Here is a 23,686-nt window from a genome sequence, read left to right as displayed (position 1 = left end):
TGTCCGTCACTTACTTTTTTACCCTCTTCAGCAAATCAACAAAATTTAATCTAAAATATGAGATAAATACAGGGAAAGTCAAGCCACTCTAACTTGTCAGTTTGATCTAGCAACTCTTCTTACATAACACCCAAGTGTCTTATATGGCAAAGAATGCTACAAAGCTATAACTAAAAATTATTGACTCAACTTAAAACAAAATAGCTAACTAAAATTTGCAAAGCAAAACCAAGTCAAACCCAAATATATTAATGAACAAAATCTAATCCAAAATATGAAATAAACATAGGGGAAATCAGGGCATCCTAACCAGTCAATTCAATCAATCAACTCTTCTTGTAGAATACCCAAGTGTCGTATTTGACAAAAAACGCTGTAAATCTGTGTTTCAACAAAATGATGGAGTAACAAGGATTTTTAATTTACAGGGAAAAGGATGAAAGAGAGACTATAGAAGAAGCTGAAGCAAACATAGTAATCTTGCAAAAAAGTGGAAGATTTTTCCCATATTAAAATTTTTTTTTAAACAAAGATAATTTTCAAGTTCCACATAATAATCTAAAAATTAATGTGTAAACAATACAACCATGTTTAGTACACAAAGATAACACAATTTTAACATTCAGTTGGGTACTCTTTTTTTTTTAATCATAAATCAAAACCAAACATTTTAATTTATTTTAAAAAACCATAACTTAGATAAAATCATAACACTCTAAAATTCAAATATAAAACCTTCCAAGGAGAAATTGACTTTTAAACACAAAATTTCAAGGGAAAAATCCACTAATGATACCAAAACAAAATCCATAAATGATAAATTGAAACAAAAGAATCCAAAGAAATAGAATAAAGTCATCAATTAACAAAACAATCAAAGAATGAACCCTAGCCTATTAAGTAGGGAAAAGGCAGATGCTAATTCGAATAGGAAAAGCTTCTGTTTACAAAATTACAAAATATAGATATTGAAAAATTCAAATGCTAAGGAAAAGCAATTGTGGAATATTACAAGAAAAAAAAAAACTTTAAAAAAAAATGCTATGCTGAGGAAAATTTAAAAAAAAATTGAAGAAAAAGCTGACTAAAATATTCAAAATAGAGCCAATTCAAACCCAAATACATCAATGGACAAAATTTAATACAAAATAGGAGATAAACAGAATGAAAATCAAGCCATCCTAAACTGTCAGTTTGATCCAACAAATCTTATTGCAAAATACCCAAGTGTCACACTTGACATAGAACTTAGTAAATCTATATTTCAATAAAATGATAGGATAAGAAAGTTTTTTAAATTACAAAAGAAAAAGATGAAAGAGAGACTACCAAAGAAGTTAAAGCGAACATTATAATATGGTTTGAATTGTAAAAATGTGAAAGATTGTTCCCATATCAAAGATTCAAAGGTAATTCAACAATCTCACAAAAATAATGTAAGCATTAATATACCTATGTCCTGTCCTCTATATTTTTGTGAATTTTAAACCCGAGCAGAATGGTACAGGCATACATTAAGAAATTTATGAGGATCTCCATATGCTTAGATAAGTTTGAAGAAACAATTAAAAGAAATAATAGAAGTACTATAAACAAATAGAAAGAAGTACAAAGTGTGTCACATAAAAAAGGTGAAGAAAAATTAACAGTTTAAAACTTGTGTTAGTGACAGATTGTTGAAGACAGTAACTGTTATCCCACAAAGAATGTTAGCCAACAGCATCGGGTCTACCAATTATGTTGAAATTGCATCCTTTGTTGATAACGCTTCTGATTTTCTCATGTCTCATCACCTCCCTACTCTTTGCTCTCTGCGTAGAATGAAATATTAATAACACAAACAGAAAGTTTGTTGCCTAATAACACATAAATAGTAGACATCATAGGTTGAAATTCAATCATAACTCTAAAACAAAGAAAGAACTAATGAGGTATCAAAAAAAAAAAAAAAAAAACTTAAGGAACATTAATAGATTTATGTCCACACCCTTATAATTCCACAAAGTTCGAAGGCTCCAACAAAAAGCAAACACAAATAGAGAAACCAAGATTTCAAATCAGGATATAACAAAAAACCAAAGACACAAATTTAAAAATGCTCATTACAAAAAAAAAAAAAAAATCAATTAAAGAAATCACAAATTAGAATTGATATTTTCAAAACGCAAGAATTCAAAAATACTCCCTGCGAAAAATTACCAAAATCAATCTAAAAAATTCACATTAAGTAGAAAGAAATTCTAACCCAATTACCGTAGCCAAATCCAAATCTAACTCAAATACATAAATCCAACCTATCCAACCAAACGACTAAACATAAAAATCAAGTTATGGGGTAATATAAAAACGAATAAAAAAAACCTTTACCTATAGTAGTTAAACAGTGGAGGGAGGCCATTTTTTGGTGTATGGAGTGCAACGGTAGTGCCTGCGTGCAAATTGCTCTCTCTCTCTCTCTCTCTCTCTCTCTCTCTCTCTCTCTCTCTCCATTGATCTCTGTTTTTCTCAATGAATCCTTTTTTGTTTAGTTAAACAGTGTCTAACATAATACAATACAATGTAATAAAATCTCTCTGTTAAAATACAAACATATACAGTGTCTACCATAAAATGGTATATCATTATAACCTACAAGACCATGCTCCTTATTTTCCTTCCACCTCAATGTATTAAGAATTCTAGAATAAAACAAAAAATCAGTAATTTAATCAAACAAATTGTGTATAAAAAATTAAGTTGTTCGATTAGCAAAATTAGAAAAAAGATGTTAGCAATGAAAGATAAAGTATCATCAAGGATAACAGTAAAAGATGTTGGCAAATGATTTGGCTTTCGTAGACCAAGGATATCCCAAATACATCCATAAAGCAAGATTAATAACAATAAAACAATACGCCCAAATTTAATCACAATACCACACTTCAAACAAACCAGTTAATTTTCATATAATGATAAACACTTTTTGCATAAACTGTATCTAGAAACTTCGTTTTTGTCTAATAATTTCAGATTTTAAATAATCCAAGGTAAATCTAGACTTTCAACCACAATAGATCCCTAATGTCACCTAAAATAAAAGAAGATAGAGGGATAATTTGAAACCAAAGCATCCAAAGAAAGAGGATCAACCCATCTACTTTTTTACAAGGGGTAAAAGAATAACCCTAGAAAATTATCAAGGGGAAATGTTGGTTTTGAATTCAAAGTCATAGATATATTAAAGATTTAAGATTCTAATTTGAATAGAAAAGGCAATGGTGAGGAGTTTTAGTCTGTCTTCTAAACAACAAAACAGTATTTGAAGAGGAAAGGAGTACAAAAAACAGAGACTATACCAGTGGAGGGTACGGTGGTCTGATGGTGGCAAAGGCCTGACTATCTTCTCAGATTTGTTTCTCTCCACCCTCTATGACAAACTGAATCTCTCTCTCTCTCTCTCTCTCTCTCTCTCTCTCTCTGCATTGTATCTCTCTCTAAACCGTATTTTTGGTTTTTACGTTTTTGGGATCTCTCGGTCTCGGTCTCGGTGAAGAGAAAAGAAAATAGAAAATAAGATGTAGATTGAGTTGTAAAATGGGTTGGTAATATAGATAAAGTGTTTTTTTTTTTTTTTTTGCATCTCCAATGCTTTTACTATTCATTGTTGCTAAACTTTTTTAGCAACCCACACCTGGGTGAAGCTCAATTTGAGCGGGAGGGTTGCTAAAAATAGCAACGGTTACACCCCAATGCTAATGCTCGGGGAATGATTTAGCATGTTGTAGGGTTGTAGGCATTTAGTAAGATTGTCAACAAGTTACATGGTTTCAGGTCTTGATTTATACAATAATCAGACTAGCTGAAAACAACATATCCTTAAAATTTATGCACAAATTCACTAGAATTCTCAGGTGACTACTATGGTCGTAATTGGTAAGTGATCACTTTCAAACCAATGTTGTCTTTTCCTCGTTGCAAATGATAAGGGACCCAATTCCATTAACGATTTTGAACCAATTTACAATACAAATTTGATCCGCATTGTAAACTAAAATATCACAGTGCATGTTGTCAGCACTTAAGTGCAATAGTACTTGTTGAGTATTCACATGGTAGAAGCCTTAGCAAAAACCGAAAATCTCGAGAACTCATCTTGTAGGAGAGCCTGTGGGTTACCCTGTTCAACCTATGTGAGGGCAGGGAACAAGATTTTAGTAGGTTAATGAAATACAAAGTAAAAAACGAAACATATAACCAATGACTAATAATTAGCTAAAACACTAGATGGCATTTTAAGGATATAATCAAATTAATAGAAGATTTATAAAGTGCATATTGAAACTATATATCAGTTCTTGATTGTGGCGAAGAATAAAGAGACAGGTCTGTAAATTTGATCACCAATTTGGTTGAAGAGGGCAGTAGAGATATATGTCAAACTGCCACTGAGCCACAAGGCTCTTGGCAAGGTTACTAACTTTGATATTAAGGCATAGTACACAGATTTGTTTACCAATTTTTCAGATGTATTTTAAATCCAGATACCTAATATCTGTACTGAAACTTCTTAATAGAAGATTTCATTGATAAATGATTAATCTACTTTGGATATTTCTACATAAAGTAATGTAAATATTGTTTATTAACAAAAAATTTAATTAACAATGATTAGGTAAGAATCCCAACAACATTAACCAAGAAAATTAATAAATTGACAGAAAAACTAAACCAATAAAGATATCTATAAAGTTAACTATCGCAGTAAACCTGTGACCTAATCCTCACTAAGCAAGTTTTGTAGTTGGTTTCAGGGAGATATAATGTTTATATACCAGTTGGTCAGAGGTACCAAAGCTAGTTTTATCTAACCTCCCCTGATGCATCCCTATAAGGCAGCAAATTGAGTAATCAAAGAACTAATAAAAGTTGTTTGTAAAAGAGCCTACTTTCTTCATATCTTCCTCGATTTTAATAAGGGAATATGAAAACCAACAGTCTTCTTTGAGTGCAATCAAAATATTTGGCTCATTATATTCAATAAATTTGTAGTTTCAACCCAGAAGTAGAAAGGAAAGATTATGTGTCCAGTCGAGTTCTTAGTTGAACCTATTCTCATCATTCATAAGCTGCTATCAGAGTCAACTCCACAAGATAATGTTACCTAAATTCTAGCATTACAAATAGAGCTGCTGGGTAGAAAACAAATGAATCTGACAATAAATAAATAAAAACATACATGCAGGGTACACTGACAAATACAGAGATAGAACAAAATAAGTATACCAGGATCCCACGGTCAAGAATCAGGATGTTGTCCATGTTCAATACCATGGAAATGCGGTGAGCAATTGTGATCACTGTCATGCCTCTGCATTCAGTAGATATGGCATTTTGTATTACTGAAGCGGTTTGAGTGTCAACACTAGCTGTGCACTCGTCCAAACACAGTACCTGTAAATCTCAATATTGTCAGTACTCTATTTCTCTACATATTATTCCCCTCCTCATCCAACAAAAATATAAAGACACACACTCACACATGCATAAGCACAATGATTAAGAAATATGAGTGCTCCCACCCCACCCCCTCCCTCCACCACAAACTCTTCCTGTGGTTCCCTATACAACTCCCATCACCATCATTCCCTTCTTTCCCAAAACATCCTCTAGCACCACCTTGTCCAAATGCACAAGCCCTCCCTTCCTATGCTCCCCCATATTTTCTACCCGCCCCACAATATTTCTTCCCTCCACATCCTATCCCTCTCAAACAACCTTTCTACTGGCCAAGTCAGTTTGGTCTGTACATACCTCACTATACATCGGCCCAACCCTCCCTAACCTTATAAGATTTGAACCCCAAACCTTCTTTGTTACAGCATCCACCAAAAGCTCTTCCCAATCCCCATTCTACACAAGCTAAGCCTTCTCCTAAAACAGGGAGGACTGTGCAGAACTCCGCATCTTTTTGCAATGACTAAAGGCATTCCTCTTGGCTCTTTTTGCAATGACTCAAAGGCATTCTTCTTGGCTTTTGATGGGAGTCGTATGGATTCAAATCCCATCAGTGAAAAACGAGGCAAGCATCAAAGTTCTATGTCGTTGGGATTTTAGCAAGCAACATTTTTTCAACTATGAGAATTATAAAATCTTGGAGTTTTCAAGTAGGTCGAACACGGGTGGTATTTTTGCGGAAATATCAGAGTATCATAATCGGGCAAGACATGGTTGTGTGCGTGTCCCAAAGGGATTTAATAAGGGTGGCTGGCTTTCTTGAAGTGAATTTATGAGATTTTTTCTTGAGAAAATCAGCTTCTAGGCCAAGGAAGGAGGTAATTGCCCGTGGTGGTGGGTTTGAATCTACAGGCAATCCAAGGAAACAAGTTTGGGAAGAATTTAATAGGCACATGAAATCAGGAAGTGATTTATGTTTGGAGAAGCAGTTTCCAAATCTTTTTGGCAATTTAAATCAGAAGGAAAGATTTGGAGGATTTGATTTTATTCAAAAATAAAATTTTCCAACTCACTTCAAATCTGGGCACCCCATGCGTGTAACATTTGTTAAATGGACCTAGGCCCGTTTTTCTTTGAAAACTTCTACACTTTTAGGAGTAGGCCAACGTATGGTTAGTTGGGCCAATTTCGTCCAACCCAAAAATGCAAAGAATGGCCAAGTCTTTAAACCACTGGGCTTGGGCTTACTGTTAATCAAGACCAACATGAGAAATGGGCCAAAACCCAACAGGCCCAACCCGGTGTTTTTAAACGCTTGGAGAAATAGAACCTTCTAAGTTCGTGGGAGATAGGTGAAGGATCGAGCTCCCACGACTTAGCCGAGAAGCCACCAATGGTGTCTCCAAGTTCCGGCGAGGTGGGTGAGGTACTTCCGAGGTCCAACAGAGGTCTTGATGTGGCTGTGGCTGGCAGTGCTTCTTCTAGGGGCCCTCCAAGTAGCGGCACCAAGATGGAGCAGCTAGTTTTTGTTGCTACAGCCATGGACTAGTTTTTGTTGCTACAACCGTTGATAGTCCAATTGCGGGACGTCCAATCACTGAGCCTGAGGTGGGTTTGCTGTTTTCGAGCTCCAATGGGCTTTTTGACTTCACCGAATCTGTTGCATCTTCAAAGTGGGTTCTCCAATGTCGATATTGGTTTCCGAGTTCTCCAATATGCTTCGCCGTCAACAGTCGTTGGGACCAAACCGATTGTCTCCTCTTTCTGAGCTGGATTCTGATTCAAATGAAGATGACACTCTATTGTTAATTGGGACAATTTCATGGGGTCAGCTAAGCTAAGGAAGATTAGAATTCTTTGGATTTTGTACCTTTGGCTCAATGGGATCCTAATGGGGGTCTGGATTTAATGACAGAGGAGGGTGAAATGGCTGACTCTTTTGCTGGGTATGACTTGGAACCTTCAGTTTAGTCGAGAAAAATGATTAAGAGATTTGATAAATTCATGGGTTTTTCTATTGATACCAGTGAGAGGCAGTGTATTTCTTTCTTTAAACAACTTGAGAAAGTGTGAGAAAGACAAGCTGCTGCAGGTAGTCTTCATCATACTTTTTCTTCAACTAAAAAAGGTATATGGGAATCAAGGAATTTAGTTTCTACTGTTAACTATGATGAGCAATCTGGTAGACGAACCAGAGGGAATTCCATTGGGATGGGCTCAGATTGTTGTCCATGAACTTGAAACTATTATCATGGAATGTGAGAGGATTAAACAATCCTCATAAAAGGGATACTGTCAAGAATTTACTCAAGGAGTGGAAGTGTGATGTCGTGTGTTTTCATGAAACTAAATTGGACAGTACCAATTCTTCTGCTATGAAGAGTCTTTGGGGTAACCCTTTTGTAGATTGGGTAGCTTTGGATGCTATTCACAAAGCAGGGGGAGTTCTCTAGACTTGGGATAAAAGGGTGTATGAGAAAGTTGATTACATGGTTGGTAGTTTTTCTGTTTCTATCTTGTTGAAGGGTGTGGCAGATGGGTTTGTTTAGATTTGTAGGGGTGTATGGTCCAACTGTTGCTGGACTTAGGGACGCTTTGTGGGCAAAACTTGATAAATTGAGAGCAAGGTGGAGTTCGGCTTGGTGTGTCTTTAGTGATTTCAACATCATCAGATATAAAGTAGAGTGACTTGACTGTATTTCTTTTAGCCCAACCATGTTCAAATTCTCGAACTTTATTGAGAGGAATTTTTTGGTTGATCTACCTTTCCTTTGGTGGGGGTGAGTTTACGTGGTTTCGAGACTTTGAGAATCCTTCTATCTCTAGAATTGATAGAGTTTTGGTGTCAGCTGACTGGGAGAATCACTTCTTGGATCTAACCCAAAGGACTCTCTCTCGTGTGGTATTAAACCATTGTCCTCTTCTTGTGGAAGCAAGCGGTATGTCGAGGGGGAAGAGTTCCTTTAAATTTGAAAATATGTAGCTTAAAGTGGAGGGTTTTGTGGATCGAATTCGGTGTTGGTGGAACGGATATCATTTTGTGGGGCCTCCTAGTTATGTTCTAGCTTGTAAATGCAAGGCTCTTAAAGGAGACTTAAAACATTGGAATAAATATGTTTTTGGGGACGTTTCTTTTAGGAAAAAATGTTTGTTGTCTGAGCTTCTGGTTCTAGATTCAAGATAAGGGATGCAAGGTTTATCTTCGGTAAATAGAACAAGAAGAACTGAGGTCAAGGCCGATATTGCGTATTTAGCCTCCTTGGATAAGATTTCATGGAGGTAGAAATCGAAAGCTTTGTTTTTAAAAGAGGGGGATAATAATATAGGGTTTTTTCTTAGGCTTGCTAACTCCCATAGATGAGCGCTAATACAATGAGGGGTGTGGAGGTTAAGGGCATTATGTTTGAGGTTGAGTAAGATATTTAAGATCAGGTGGTGAGTTTTTATAAGAATTTATATTAGGAGTTTGAATCTTGGAGGCCCATTGTTGATGGGTTAGAGTTTGCAAGTTTGGATGATTCCGATCAACTTTCACTAGAAAGGGAGTTTGAAAAGGAAGAAATCATTGCAGCTCTTCAAGACGCTGAGGATGATAAGGCTCCTAGTCCTGATGGTTTTACCATGGCTTTCTTTCAAAAGTGTTGGTGTGTGCTTGAGAGAGATGTTATAGCTTTCTTTGCAGACTTTCATAGATAATGCATCTTTGAGAAATCTCTCAATTCCACCTTTCTGTGTTTGATAACCAAGAAAATCAATGCGGTTAATATTAAAGACTTTCGTCCTATTAGCCTTGTGGGCAATTTGTACAAACGTTAGTGAATGATGTTGGCTCATAGGCTAAGATGTGTTGGATAAACTTAGGGCACGTTTGGTACACTGTAATGATTATTACATAGGAATAGGAATAAGTATTACAAGGAATACATTAAGTTGGAATGTAATAAGTATTACTATTCATTAGTTTGGTGACCATTTAGGAATAGAATCCTGAACATACATCCACAACTTAATAGAGTATAAAAATAAGGTGTAATGAAATCATTTTTAAGTCAAATTTCCTAAAATACACTTATTTTAAGGTGTTCAAAATAGAACTAATAATTAACAACAAGGAAATTTTATTTTCTTTCCTTTTGAAGATGTGGCAACTAATGGCTTTTTAGGAAACTTTTTTAAAAAGTTATTATATAAGGTGAAGGAATAGATATTCAGTACTTTTGATAAGGAATAGTTATTCCTCATTTTGAAGAATAGCTATTCATAAGGAATAACTATTCATTATAATAAAAACATAACCAAACAACTGAATAGTTATGCCATAGGAATATCTATTACATTACAGCGTCTATTACAGTCTACCAAACGTGTCATTATATCCAACTCCTAGAATTCTTTTGTTGGGGGAAGACAAATTCTTGACTCTGTTCACATCGCAAACGAATGCTTGGATAGTAGATTGAAAAGTGGTATCATGGGTGTGATTATCAAGTTGGATATTGAAAAGGCTTATGATCATGTGAATTGAAGTGCTTTGTTTTACCTTATAGAGAGGATGGGTTTTGGGGAGAAATGGAGGCGATGGATGAAGGCATGTATTTCTATAGTACATTTTTTAGTGCTTATTAATGGGACTCTAGCTGGTATTTTGGCAGTTCTCGCAGTCTTCATCAAGGGGACCCTTTATCTCCACTCCTTTTCCAGTTGGTGATAGAGGTGCTGAGTAGGCTATAGAAGAGGACAAAAGAGGGAGGTTTTCTTAATGGTTTCCAAGCAAGGCCTAATGCACGGGGAGGTTTGCTTATTTCTCATCTGTTTTTTGCTACCTGTACTTTTTTGTGAGGAATCCTTGGGAACAATTATTATATATTCGGATGGTGTTGATTTTCTTCGAAGCTATCACAGGCTTGAAAATAGATGTTGGTAAGAGTGAGATTCTGCTAGTTGGTGAGGTTGGAAATTTGGATGCTCTGGCTCTTATTTTATGTTGTAAGGTTGGTTGTTTGCCCATGACTTAATTGGGTATGCCTATTTGGGACCCTATTATAGAAAAGATGGAGAAAAAGATATCAAGTTGGAAGCAAACATATTTGTCAAAAGGGGGTAGGCTTACTTTATTGAAGAGCACTCTGTCGAGCCTTCCCACTTATTATTTTTCTTTGTTTACTATTCTGTAACATGTGGTGGACAGATTAGAGAGGATTCAAAGGAATTTCCTTTGGGGGAGATCTGCTGGAGTTTTTAAATATCCACTTGTTGCTTGGGAAACGATTGTTTGGCTAGGGAAGGCAGATGGTTTGGGAATCCGAAGGTTTGGGCTGTTTAACCAAGCTTTGCTTGGGAAGTGGCTACAGTGTTTTGGGAATGAAGTCACCCATATGGGGAGGCTAGTGGAGGTTGGTGCTCTAGAGTTGTTAGAGGGTCTCATGGCTATGGGATGTGGAAAAACATTAGGAAAGGTGCAGAGAGTTTCTTTGGTAATTTCTTTGGTCATGTGGTGTATGCGGCAGGAGAGGGTAATCGCATTCTATTCTGATACAACTCTTGGAGTGGTCCTGTTTCTTTGAAAGATTTGTATCCAAAGTGTTTTCCTGTGTTATGGCTCAAGAAGCTCGGATTCTTGACTTGGTTTTTACTACACCAGATGGGAGAGGTAGGAACTAGAACTTACTTTTCCGTCATGACTTTCAAGACTAGGAGTTGGAGAAATTTTACTCTATTCGAGCATATCCCCTCCAAATTACCAAAGGGGGAGGGTAATGATATCCTGGTTTGGCAGTTGACTTGTAGTGGTATTTTCGATGTGCGCTCTTTTTATAACTCATTATTGGAAGCCCCTTGCATTTTTTTCCCTTGGTAAAGCATTTGGTGTGTTACGGTACCTAAATGGGTGTCTTTCTATATTTCTTTTTATGGACATCTGCTAGGGGTGGGATTCTTACAATCGATAACCTTGTTAAGAAGAACTTGCCTCTTGCTAATTGGTGCTACTTATGTCAGTGTGATAAGGAAACAATGGATCATCTTTTGCTCCATTGTAAGTTTGCTCGTGTTGTGGAGTGAAGTCTTTCTGATGTTTGGGGTTCAATAGGTGATGCCAAATACAGTTGTCTCTCTCCTTTTTGCATTGAGGAATTGGTCGGAGACTTATTCTTCAAATGTTTGGAATATGGTACCGGCGTTTCTTATGTGGTTAATCTGAAAGGAACGTAATGCCGGAACACTTAAGGACATTAAGAGACCTGTTGATATGTTGAAGTTTTTGTCAACTAGGACTTTGTTTGAGTTGTCTCGCATTTGGGGTTTTACACATTGTATTACCATGTTTGATTTCCTTATTTCTGTTAGCTCTTCCCTTTGATTTCTTTGTATTCATTTCAAGTGCAGTGAGTTTACTATCGTAAACACATTGTACTTTTCTTATCAATAAAACTATTATTACCTATCAAAAAAAAAGTATAAGCGCCATAATTTCTATCAAACCACTTCAAAGTGTACAAATACACCGTGACCCTCACTTTCCCTTTTCCACTTGATTCCCATTTCTTATTTCTTTGTTTATATTTTTGCCAGAAACTCATAATCTGTTTCAATCCATCATGAATGACAGTGAAAACAACATGTATTATTGGAAAATAATGCAGTCTGTGAACTCTATTGCACCCCAGTAGAAGATTTGATAAGGAAGCAGTAATGAAGAAAACTCAGTTACATTTAAAGTGACCCTCTAGTACACAGAATTATTGCAAATGAATGCAAAAATATAAATAAATAAATAATAAAAACAACACAAAACAAAACAAAACAAAAACAAAAACAAAAACAAAAAGGAAAGAACCAAAAACTCTGGAATTAGCAATTGAATTGAAGCTATCATTTTTCCAGGCCGGGGATAGTCATATAGGAGACATGGAAACCAAATTTAGTTCTCAATATTATTTTAAATCATACGAGAATGGGGTAATCATTTTTAAGTTTTAAAAACATGAAATCCCTAAATTCTTTATTACTATACTATCAAGAATTTATAAGTGTTTAACCTTAGAAAGACTTGGCACAGCCAATCAGAAAAGAAAAATGCTAAGACCACAACAAAGTTCACCACTTTTGCCACAATTCACCACATGTTGAGTTGTGAGTAGTGGAGAAAGTGGTGGGTCCATACTTCCACCACTCACAACTCACCACGTGACGAGTTGTGGCAAAATTTGTATAAATAGTTGTCACCCTAACATTGTTCATCAGAAAAATATGACCTTTGTAGGCTTGAGAAGTGCTCGTGCAAGGCAAAGCAGCTGCCGCTGCCCAACAGAAAATGACGTCCCAGCTCCCTTTACAGGAATATCTAGCCCACCAGCTGCTTCTACATCATCCTTGACATGGCATTTCTCCAAAACCTCCCAAATTTTGAAGTCATTGCTTACCCGAAATGGATCTAGATTATCCCTAGAAATTCGCAAGGAAACAATGGTTGCTATTATCAAATTATAATGAAACCACAACATAAATAATAGGGAAAAATGTAAAAAACATCCCCTGAATATTGGATCAAAATAAAATAGACCCCAAAACTTTTAATTTGAAATTTGAAACCACTGAACATTTGAAACTAAAAACCTCTGAACTTCGATAATTGTACAAAGAGATTAAATTTTGTAAGGATGTGGTGTAAAACCCATGTTATACCCCTCCAATCCCAACTTGCCATATCATCTTATCTCATATTTAAGAATAAGCACAACCATACCCAATTAATTCTATACCCATATATAAATCCAACCAAATTGGAAGTTTATTGAGATGCTATTAGGTGTAGTAGGATGGATTGAATTTTATGTAAAATGTTGATGTGACAACCTCTTGTTGAATGGTGTAAAACATAAGTTTTACACCCCATCCTTACCAAATTCGGACTCTTGTACAAAATGACATTTCTGTTAATATTACTATTCCATTACTATCACATGGAAAATGCTATGCACTTACATAGCATGCAACAAAAATTTAATAAAAAAACTATTTTAAATTTTTTTTTTTTTTTTCAAGTTGTTTTTAAACTCATTAAATAAAAATTCCCCTTTTATCCCTCTCCCTTATCTTTCTCCTCTTTCCCTCTCATTCCCCCCATCACCACACAAGCCCACCATAACCACCAACTCCCAGCCAAATCATCATCGACCATAAAACCAACAGAACCCATGAATCTGGTGCAAACAGTTGACTCATTCAATTATAGAGAGGGGGATGGTGTAACCCAATAAGTAGTTGTGTTTACTGCAAAACTACTTGCCAAGGTTCGGAAATATAGATGGAAAAACAATTACAATTCATGGGAATATTGAGCAATAAAGCTGAAGAAAATCCTGATATTTTCAACTGAAACAGAGTCAAGCTACATTAATGTGATCTTTCATTGGGAATGAAGAGAATCAGGATTTTACTCACAGAAGGAATTGATGGGGTCAATTGGAGTAATGATTAGGAAACTATTGGTTCTTGTTCACCATGGTTGTGTTGGGGGGCTTTGAAGTTTTCTCGGGATGGCTGAGGAATGTGAAAAGCAGATTTGATAATGTAGGGGTTTGATTTGGAGTTTTCAGGTTTGCTAGTTTGATTTGTGGGTTCGGTGGGTCTTATAGTTGAGGAGGATTTGGCAGCAGGCTGGAATTGCTGGTTCGGGTGGAATTGTATGGCAGTGGGACAAAAAGAAAGGGAGAGGGGGGAAAAAATTCATGAGTTTTAAAACAATTTTTTCAGTTAAATTTTAATTTGATTTTTTTTTTAATTAACATGCTATCATGTGCAAACCGTCCGTTACATTAACAGGGTGGTAGCGGAAGGATTGATTTGAACCATTAATGAAATTCAGAAGTTTCAAATTGCAAACTAAAAGGACAAGGGTTTATTTCATTTGACCAAAATTTCAGGTGTTTTTGCATTTTTCTCCAAAAAATATAAATATATCTGAAACAAAGAACAACAGCCAGGGAATTAAATTAAACAAACAAATGACCAACAAAATTGAATGAAAGGTATGGTAACATTTTTCCAGATTACCTTACTGATCCTTCAAATAAGAATGGACTCTGAGGCACAACAGAAAAATGTGTACGGAGTTCTCTAACAGGAACATCAGCTATGTTTATCCCATCCACCAAAATATGCCCTCTACATATTGGGGTAAGACGAAAAAGGGCATTCAAGACACTAGATTTTCCAGCACCTGTTCTTCCAATGATTCCAACCTGAAAAAAGATTAAGGAAAAAATGTTAACAACTTGGTAAGAATAATTTTAGTAGAAGGATTTGATGCTTTTTAACTGAATTTAATTACTAAATCCAAATCCTGCATAAAATTCAATCATCAAGATATAGCTGGGTATATGATGCTGACCTGCATCCCCTCCCCAACTGTAAAATTAATATCACAAAGTGCAGCCGGCAGAGATGGCAAGTATCTCAATGTAACATTGTGAAATTCAATTACTCCTTGATGTGGCCAATCTGGATTTAAGGCTTGGCATCCATGCAATTCTTCTTGAGGAATGTCCATATACTACAGAGAATACAATCAAACGTAAGTTATCAGAAAGAGAGTATCTAACAAAGGAGATCTACCCTAGTACCTGAAGAGCTCTTTCAACAGAAACCATTTCCTTCTCTGTTTCAGTAAAACTTGTTAAAAAGCTCCCCAACAAAGACACAATTGGAGCTGCATAGGAGAGAGCCAATCCTACCTGTAAAAGAACATAGCATTTTCAATTCTTTGTGGCTTCACAATGTATGGAAATAATTCCAGCACAATACTATATAATTATTGACGCAGGACAACCAAAACAAAACTGAAACAACAATAAAATAAAGGGATATGACCTAGGAGTCAGCACCTAGACCTTGCTTGGAGTCAGCACCAAGCGGGGAAACCACTAGGAGTCAGCACCTAGGGTAGACCTGGAGTCAGCACCAGACCAAAGAAAGACTGAACGGCCATTTTTTTTTATTCATCAAAATATCAACTGTCTCCTCAAGGAGTACAATAAGTTGCTTATAAAGGATTGCTAAACCCTAGTTCTAATTGGCTAGGAAACCCTAATTGACTTATTACAAAAATAACCTTACTTCCAAATTAAAATACTAAAATACTAATAGCCTAATAAACTACTAGGACCTAAAACATAAAAATACAATTGACTTGCAAACATAAATAATATTAAAAAATAATTTTCCTGCATCTCCCACATCAATTATAGGCTTTAAAAATAAAATAAAAAATAAAAAAACATAATATTATAGGTACAAGGAATTGAATTGTAATAGGACAAGTTGAGGAAAAATGAGGGGCAGAAGAACATACCAGTCCTGGGGTGCCAAAACTAATTGGTAAACCACGATGAGATCCAATAATAGCCATCAGGGCAACAAATGAGATGATAGATGCTGCTAACAACTGGAAGAAGATGACCGGTCACATATTAGTGTATTATCCTACACCACTAAGCACATTAAATGAAAATTTTCCTCTTCTATTTTAATTGTCTCATGTTTTTTGAAAAGTCAATCACAAGCTATACCTATCATTCTACACCACATGATTGAGATCCTCTAGAATTCTTAACTCCACCATAGAGGTTTTAAAATCCCAACCATTCTTCGTTAAATGAGTGGGTTAGATTTTACCACATCATCAAACCAAAATAGTGTCAATTAATGTTTGCTTAAATGCCAACGTCTAGACAAGGTCTAAACCACGCATTTAACAATGAATGTTTAAAATTTATGAGCTCTATGGTTGAATTATCCTAGGAACTCTAGAAGATCCTACTCTTTCACGAAAAGCATATATTTCAACCTAATTATTCCTCCAGCCATTCTTAAGTTACAGCTATGGCAGTCTTAAAGCATTTATTACAATCTCCATAATTATTGACTTTCTGAAAGAGAAGAAATGCCATGGGACAGAGGGAGTATTATATGGGACAAAAAGCTTCAGTTTATGGATGAAGTCTCTAATGAATACAGATTCAGAGTAAACAAGCTTTTGACCCTATTCTACCAGGGGGTATTCTTTTGATGTGAGATAGGAGGGTAGTGGATAAGATGGAGGAAGCTGTGGTCAATTTTCAATATTTGTAGATTAAAAAATGATGAATCAATTCAAATGGGCATTCACGGATTTATGGGCCTAATACGTATAGGGAACTGAGAATTATTCTCAAGCTATGTTTGATTTTTCTGATTTCATCTTAGCTCATGGTCTGATTGATTTACCTTTGGAAGGAGACTCTTTCACTTGGTCTAATACCCCCTAGGATGCACGGACACAGACAAGATACAACATAGTGACATGAGTAATTTCTAAAAAATTATAACATGAAACGGCCGGTACTACACCGGTATGACACGGATACGACACAAGTATAGTACCCTAAACGAAGTATCCATACTTCCTAGAATACCCCTGCACAGGTCTCGAGATATAGAATTAACTACTTTCTTTCTCAATGGATTGGGAGGTTCAACTGCCCAGTGTTTATCAATGAAGGCTGCCCAACCTTATATCTGACCACTTTCCAATTCTCTTGGATTGTGGTAGTTTCCAAAGAAGCTGCTGTCCTTTCAGATTTGAAAACATGTGGCTCAAGGCTGAGGGTTTTGTGGAGAAAGTAAAATCCTAGGAAGCATCTGCACGGATACGAGTGCACATGCAGTGCGGCAACATGGTAATTTTTGAAAAAGTTGGACACAGGTTCGGTGAAATACATTTATTAATTATAAATTAAATATATTTTTATTTATATTTTCTATATATATATTTATTTAGTAATTAATAAAAAAGGTTATTAGTCATTGATATTTTTAAGCTGAATGATATAAATTAATGAATGTAATATCATTAAATGAAGGTAATATAGTGTTTTAAAAGAAATATCATAATAATAAAGTGATTAGATTTGTTATTTTAAAAATCAAGTTTGGGTATTTTTGTAAATAAACAAACATTGTTGGACTAGGAATCTTCCAGGAAGCTACCTTTTCACCTAAACCCCACTTCACTACCTGCCATGTGCATTACTTCTCCACTCCTATTCTACTTTATTTCAAAATCTCTCATCACTTCTATTTGAAAGTTTTAGAGACTGAAGAAGAAAGTTTCAAACCCAACCAAAACTTGAGCTTCCTCCACCATGGCTTTAATTTTTTGCGATCTAATTTTTTGTTCTCTTCTTCTTCTTCTTCTCCTTTTTTATTTCAGATCATTTGGTAGTTTGCAGCACAATGTGTTTTTGTTCTCTTCTTCCTCCACCACAGTGCCTTTTAGGCTTTAAAATAAATAAACAATCATTTAGGACGCACGTGCAGCCGCATCCCCGAAGTGTACAACAAGGGTGTGGCAACCAGATTGCCGCACCCGTGCTTCCCAGGTAAAATCATGGTGGGGTTCCTACTAGATTCAAGGGCACCCAAGTTATAAAGTTGCAAATAAATTGAAGGCTTTGAAGTCAGACTTGAAAAAAAAATGGAATGAGGATGAGTTTCGGAACGTGTAAAGTAAGAGAAAGCAGTTATTTAATTGATGGCAGAATCATAACATAGTTAAAGAAAGGATATTCTCTTTGGAAGCCTAAGGCTAAGACAAAGCCCAAGAATAAGTGTCCATGATAGTTAATTAAGTTTTTATATTTTATTTGGTTATTCTTGAGTCAAGGATATTTTAGTAATTTTACAATTGTTGGGTATGGGCAATAGTTATAGGCCATAGGTTTTATTAATGAGTCTTATTTAATTATGGGTTTTTATGTATGGGCTTTGGTTTAATTTATTAGGGTTAAATAGTAGTCCTTGTACTATTAGGAATCCTAATACTACTAGTACTAGGCTATATATATATAGGGTGCTCAATGTATTGAAGGAGTAGGATGAGTTCATTATTAAAATTGAGTGTTTTGAGCAATAGACACGTTGGCCTTTGTTGTTTCTTTCTCTTTCTCTCTTGTCTTTATTTTCTCTTCTTTCTTTCTAGGATTACTGTTCACGGTTACTGTTCACCCAGCCCCGAAACAGCCCTAACTTCTCTCTAATTCTTCTTCCTTCCTACCCTAAATCCACCACAACTAAAAGTAGGGAAATCCCTAATTTGTCCTGCATCATTAATGCACTTGATGAACTGGATACTATTGAGGAGAGCTACGATTTACGCTCTGTTTGTTTCAATGTAAAATATTTTCAAAAAAATATTTTCCAATTTTACAGTGTTTGTTTTGCAGTAAAATATTTAGTCAAAAGTAAAATATTTTCAGTCAACTAAATCATCCTAGACAAATTTATGTAAAATATTTTACACTTAAAATTTTGATAAAACATTTTACATTTGCTCAGTACTTCACACCCCGATACTTATCACTCCCGCACTTTTGCGCTAAAACTCTCTCTCGTATATATCTCCAAAAAAATCCAGCCTCTCTCAGATTTCTCTCCAAAAAACCCAGCCACCTTCAGTCCCCTCTCTCGCCAATCTCCAGCTCCAAGGTACAACGCACCACCGGCCAGCTCTAGCTTCCGCCGGCGCCGCCCATCGTCGGCAAAACCAGGTACTTTTCTACCTTTTTAGTTCAGATTTCTCCTTTTCTTTTCGTTTTTCATCATCTCTAACCCTTCTCTGGTTTTTCTTAGGTTCGATCTGTTGTTTTATTATTATAAATCTGTGTGTGTCGTATGGTTTTTGGCTTTTGTGCTCCCTTCATGTTACTGGGTTTTTGGTTTTTGATTTTTAGTTAATACTATGTGTGTCCCTGTTTGAAATTTTCAACCTAAAAATGGATTGGTGATCAGTGGGGTTAGAGTACAACAGATTTAGACAAATGGGGGTTTTTTTTTTTTGAAGCATCTATAATAGAAACATTTGCTTCCATTAATTCTTTGATTTTGTACGTTTTTCTGAAAGTGAATCGAAAAAGAAAAAGAAAAAGAAAATGTCTTACCAGGATCAACAAGGTTAAAATCACATAAGTTTTTGGGTTCCTTAAACACCATTCCTTTCCTAAAACACGATGTAGTCTTTTGCTTCATGAGTTGTAGCAGAATAGCAGTAGCAGAACTAAAGCAATATTATGGTTCACGCTTAACAGATCTCCATCTGAGACAGAGAGAGAGGAGGGAATAGAGAAGATAGACTGAGAGAGTAAAAAGACAAGCTGCGTTTGTGAGTGAAAAAACATATAAAGAAAGATGAAAAAGCTAAAATTGCGTGTCTGACTCAATGTGTAAATAAAGATGAAGAGTGTAGAGAAAGATGTGATGAAGGACAGAATTGAAGACGTGTGGGATGAGAAAAAACCAGAGAAATAATAAGACAAAAAAGTAAAATATAGCTTGTGAGGAAAAAAAGAATAATAAAAAATAATAAAATGTTGGAAATAGAGATGGTTTGTGCAGTGTGCCTAGCCTTGGTTTGTCAGTTTGTTGCATTAAAAGAATCAATTAGTATTTTAATTAAAATAATAGTAGTTTAATTAATTTGATTAGATTAATTTTAAAATAACAAGTTTTATAAATATAACTCTTATGTTTTTAAAAGTAATAGGTTATGAATAACACACATATATATATATATATATATATATATATATATATATAAAGTAATATGTTTTTAAAAGCAATAGTTTTGTTGACTACTGTTAACAACCATAGGCAGAGAAATTATGGCAATTAACCTACTTGGATTGATTTACCCCAGCTTTGAAAAGGGAGAAATGGTGTCTTGGGAAAAAGCACTCTCCACTTTATAGGACATGGGAGCTTCTAAAGGAAAACGTTGGGTCTTAATATAGTCAATACTAAGTCTTATCTGCTGCCAAACAAACATGGTATCTGACAAGATGGTTTATATGGATTATATGTTTAAGAACAAACTAGGTTGCATATATTTATGGAATGTTTCATACTTGAGTCTGATTTATTTTTTCTGTGTGTGTGTGTCTACTTCTTTTTGCATATTTGCTTTGTGTGCCAAGCCCTTGTTTTAGTAATTGATATGGGTATTAAAATATGTAGCTGTAGCAATGGTGCGAGTGGGTGTTTTGAATGATGCTCTTAACAACATGTACATATTCAATTTCGTATGGTATTTGGTTACTACCTCTGCTTTTTGGTTGTGTGGTTGCCTTTTTCTATTTTGTTTTAGTTTTGTGTGGCTAAACAAAAGTTAAAAGAGCCCATTATCTTGGTTTTGTTATGTAAATGGATAACCAAAAAATTCAAGCAGCAGTTCTTGCCACAATTGCATCTGTCCTTGCTATGGGAGCTATAATATTAGAAGATATTAGGTCTAGGAGATTTATATTTAGGCAACCTCGTGTGAACCGGGATTATGAAAGAGAAGGTTTTATAAGTGATATTCTTCATCGAGGTGACGCACGTTGCAGTTTTATGATAAGAATGAGACCTGTAGCTTTCTATGAATTATGTAGAATTCTTGTTGAGAGAAACTTGGTACGTGAGACTATCTACATGCCTGTTACAGAGCAGGTGTTGATGTTTTTGCATATTATTGGCCATAATGTTAGGTTTCGAGTCGTTGCTGCCAGGTTCCATAGATCGATTGAGACAACTTATCGATATTTTAAAATTGTCCTTAAAGCAGTTTTGCAGTTATATAGGCATGTTGTTAGATTATCTGAGAACTATACACCCCCAGAGATAAGGAATAGTAGAAGGTTTTATCCTTATTTTAAGGTAAATTTTCAAATTTTGTTTATTGTTTTTTTATTTGTTAGGTGATTTTTGAAATGAACATTACTTAATATTGGTCATCATTAGGATTGTGTGGGAGCAATTGATGGAACTCATGTTCATGCATTTGTTCCAATTGAAATCCCAAGAAGGTTTCGTGGTCAAAAGGGGGGGACAACACAAAATGTGTTAGCTGCAATTTCATTTGACTTAAGATTCACCTATATGTTAGCTGGTTGGGAAGGCAGTGCTCATGATTCTCGTATTTTAAATGATGCACTTAGTAGACCAAGGGGACTTACAATACCAGAAGGTATTATATAGATAACTAGCATTTATATTTGGTTTTATGCTAGAATTTTTTATAAAAAAATTGATTAATAATTTGTAGGTAAATGTTATCTTGGTGATGCTGGTTATGGAAATAGGCCTGGAATCTTGTCTCCTTATCGAAGTGTTCGATATCATTTGAAAGAGTTTAGTGATCATCCACCTGAAAATGCAAAAGAATTATTCAACCTTCGTTATTCTTCGTTGCGAACAACCATTGAGCGAGGGTTTGGAGTTATAAAAAAACGTTTTCGTGTCTTGGACGCAGAACCATTTTGGTCTTTTAATACACAAGTGGATGTTGTTTTAGCATGTGGTGTTATTCACAATCACATCATGGGGGTTGATCCTAATGACCCAATTATGCAAGCTGGAACATGTGAGACAAAGTCTAGTGATCGAGTCTAACCTAGTCGACGCGAAGCTATAGTGGAAAGTAGAGAATGGAATAATAAGAGGGATGAGATATGTCAAGCAATGTGGGCTGACTACATAATTAGGAGGCATGCATAAATTTATTCAATCTAAGCTGTTTGGACTTATTTGTTGATGATGTTTGACAGCGTTCTATGATTATGTGCTGTCAACTTTAATTGGCTTTGTATTTGGTTGCTAACAGAGCATAAGTGGATATCTTGTACACTTTTTAAAATGCAATAATTGAATATTTTTGTGGGATACAGTTAAAATTGTTATTTGGTTCCTCAAGTTCAAGTCAACATGGCTTTGCATTGTTTTTGGATGATGAATTTTTTGTTCCATAGTTTCAGGTTTCATTTTTATAATAATGTTTTATATTGTTATTATCATAATGGTTGTGATTCATTAGATTGTCCTTTTGGCTATAGCTATGTCCAAGAACAAGGGGAAAGAACCAGGATCTCAACTTAACTTAGGCGGACACAACCAATGTGTGACATGCTATTTAAAATGTTGGTTGTTGAGGCTGAACAAGGCAACAAGCCCTCAAACAAATATAAGCCTCAATCTCTTGACAAAGTGGCAAAAGAAATTGGTGTGAAGTTTAATGTAGAGTGTTATGCATCACATGTGCATAACCGTCTTCGTACGGTTAGAAAAGAGTGGAAACTCATTCAAGACATTCGAAAAAAAAGTGGATTTGGTTGGGATGATAATTTGAAAATGATCACATGTGACAAGCAAACTTATGATGCTGAAGTGCTGGTATAAAATTTATATAAATGAGCTTCTTCTTTTTTGAGGATCAATAATGATTTATACATTTATTATATTAAATCATCCAATTTATTGACATTGTCATATTTCTTTGAACATGCTCATCCTCCTCATGCGCCATATTTAAATAAAAAAATTGAACAGTATGATGAGATGGCTATTGTTGTTGGTAAGGACATGGCAACTGGTGGCTTTTCAAAGCAATGGAGTGAACCTTCTCCATTGGTTGAAAATGAGACCTGAGAATGACATCCAAAATCCAGAATTTGAAGGGCACTCAAATACAATGCCAAAAGATGCCCAACAAGATTCCAAGGGAACTTCAGCGCAGGGAATGAGCCATAGACAGAGAACTTATGCAGCTATGAATGAAGATAGTCCTTTCAGTGAGATGGCGAACAACTCAAGCAGATTGCGTAGCCGGGCATGCTCTGAGTCATGGCCCAGTTAATACAAATGAGCTTCATAAAATAGTGATGAATGTTGAAGGCTTTGAAGAAGACATGCTTGATGAAGCTTTTGATCATTTGGTTAATGATGAAAAGGCAGGAAGGGCCTTTATGGCTAAAAATGATAGGATGAGAAAGCCTTGGTTGGAGAAATTTTTCAACAAAACCTTATAACTTGAAGTTGTTGGATACGTTGTGTGAAATATGTTAGTGGTACCATGGTATTCTTTAGGTTATTAATAATTATGGAACAATTCCATATTTTGCAAGATTATGTGTTAATGTTAGCTATATTGTCATAGTCTTTGGGTTTTGTTATTGTAAGTGTGCTTATGGATGGTTATGCAACATTGATTGACATGTTTTGGAGTAATTATGGAATAATGTTATATTTTGGATTCATTAGGATTATGAATGTTATATTTTGTCCAGATATATTTTTGCAGGTTTTGGTGTATTGGTTTCTAAACTATTCTGCAGGTTCTTTCATTTTGTTAATTCACGGTATGCGTTTTCTAAAATTCATAATTTTTGGAAAAATCATTTAGATA

General features: G+C 35.3%; 1 protein-coding gene across 2 annotated transcripts in view; it reads right to left on the bottom strand.

Moving 5' to 3' along the window:
* Positions 1 to 3,876: 3,876 nt before the first annotated feature.
* The window catches only part of LOC142635959 (ABC transporter C family member 13), a 72,745-nt gene continuing 52,935 nt past the window's right edge, over positions 3,877 to 23,686 (bottom strand). For both annotated transcript variants that reach the window (XM_075810008.1, XM_075810007.1), the window contains exons 30-36: positions 15,785 to 15,877; positions 15,057 to 15,167; positions 14,825 to 14,986; positions 14,488 to 14,675; positions 12,687 to 12,876; positions 5,263 to 5,430; positions 3,877 to 4,165 (exon numbers count right to left, since the gene is read on the bottom strand). In XM_075810008.1, coding sequence (XP_075666123.1) covers positions 4,085 to 4,165; positions 5,263 to 5,430; positions 12,687 to 12,876; positions 14,488 to 14,675; positions 14,825 to 14,986; positions 15,057 to 15,167; positions 15,785 to 15,877 — 993 coding nt within the window. In that variant the 3' untranslated portion in view covers positions 3,877 to 4,084. The remainder of the gene's footprint in view (positions 4,166 to 5,262; positions 5,431 to 12,686; positions 12,877 to 14,487; positions 14,676 to 14,824; positions 14,987 to 15,056; positions 15,168 to 15,784; positions 15,878 to 23,686) is intronic.

The sequence above is a fragment of the Castanea sativa genome, chromosome 5 (genome assembly GCF_040712315.1).
Source record: "Castanea sativa cultivar Marrone di Chiusa Pesio chromosome 5, ASM4071231v1".
Taxonomy (NCBI): Eukaryota; Viridiplantae; Streptophyta; class Magnoliopsida; order Fagales; family Fagaceae; genus Castanea; species Castanea sativa.
This window is presented reverse-complemented; position numbering and strand designations above follow the sequence as displayed.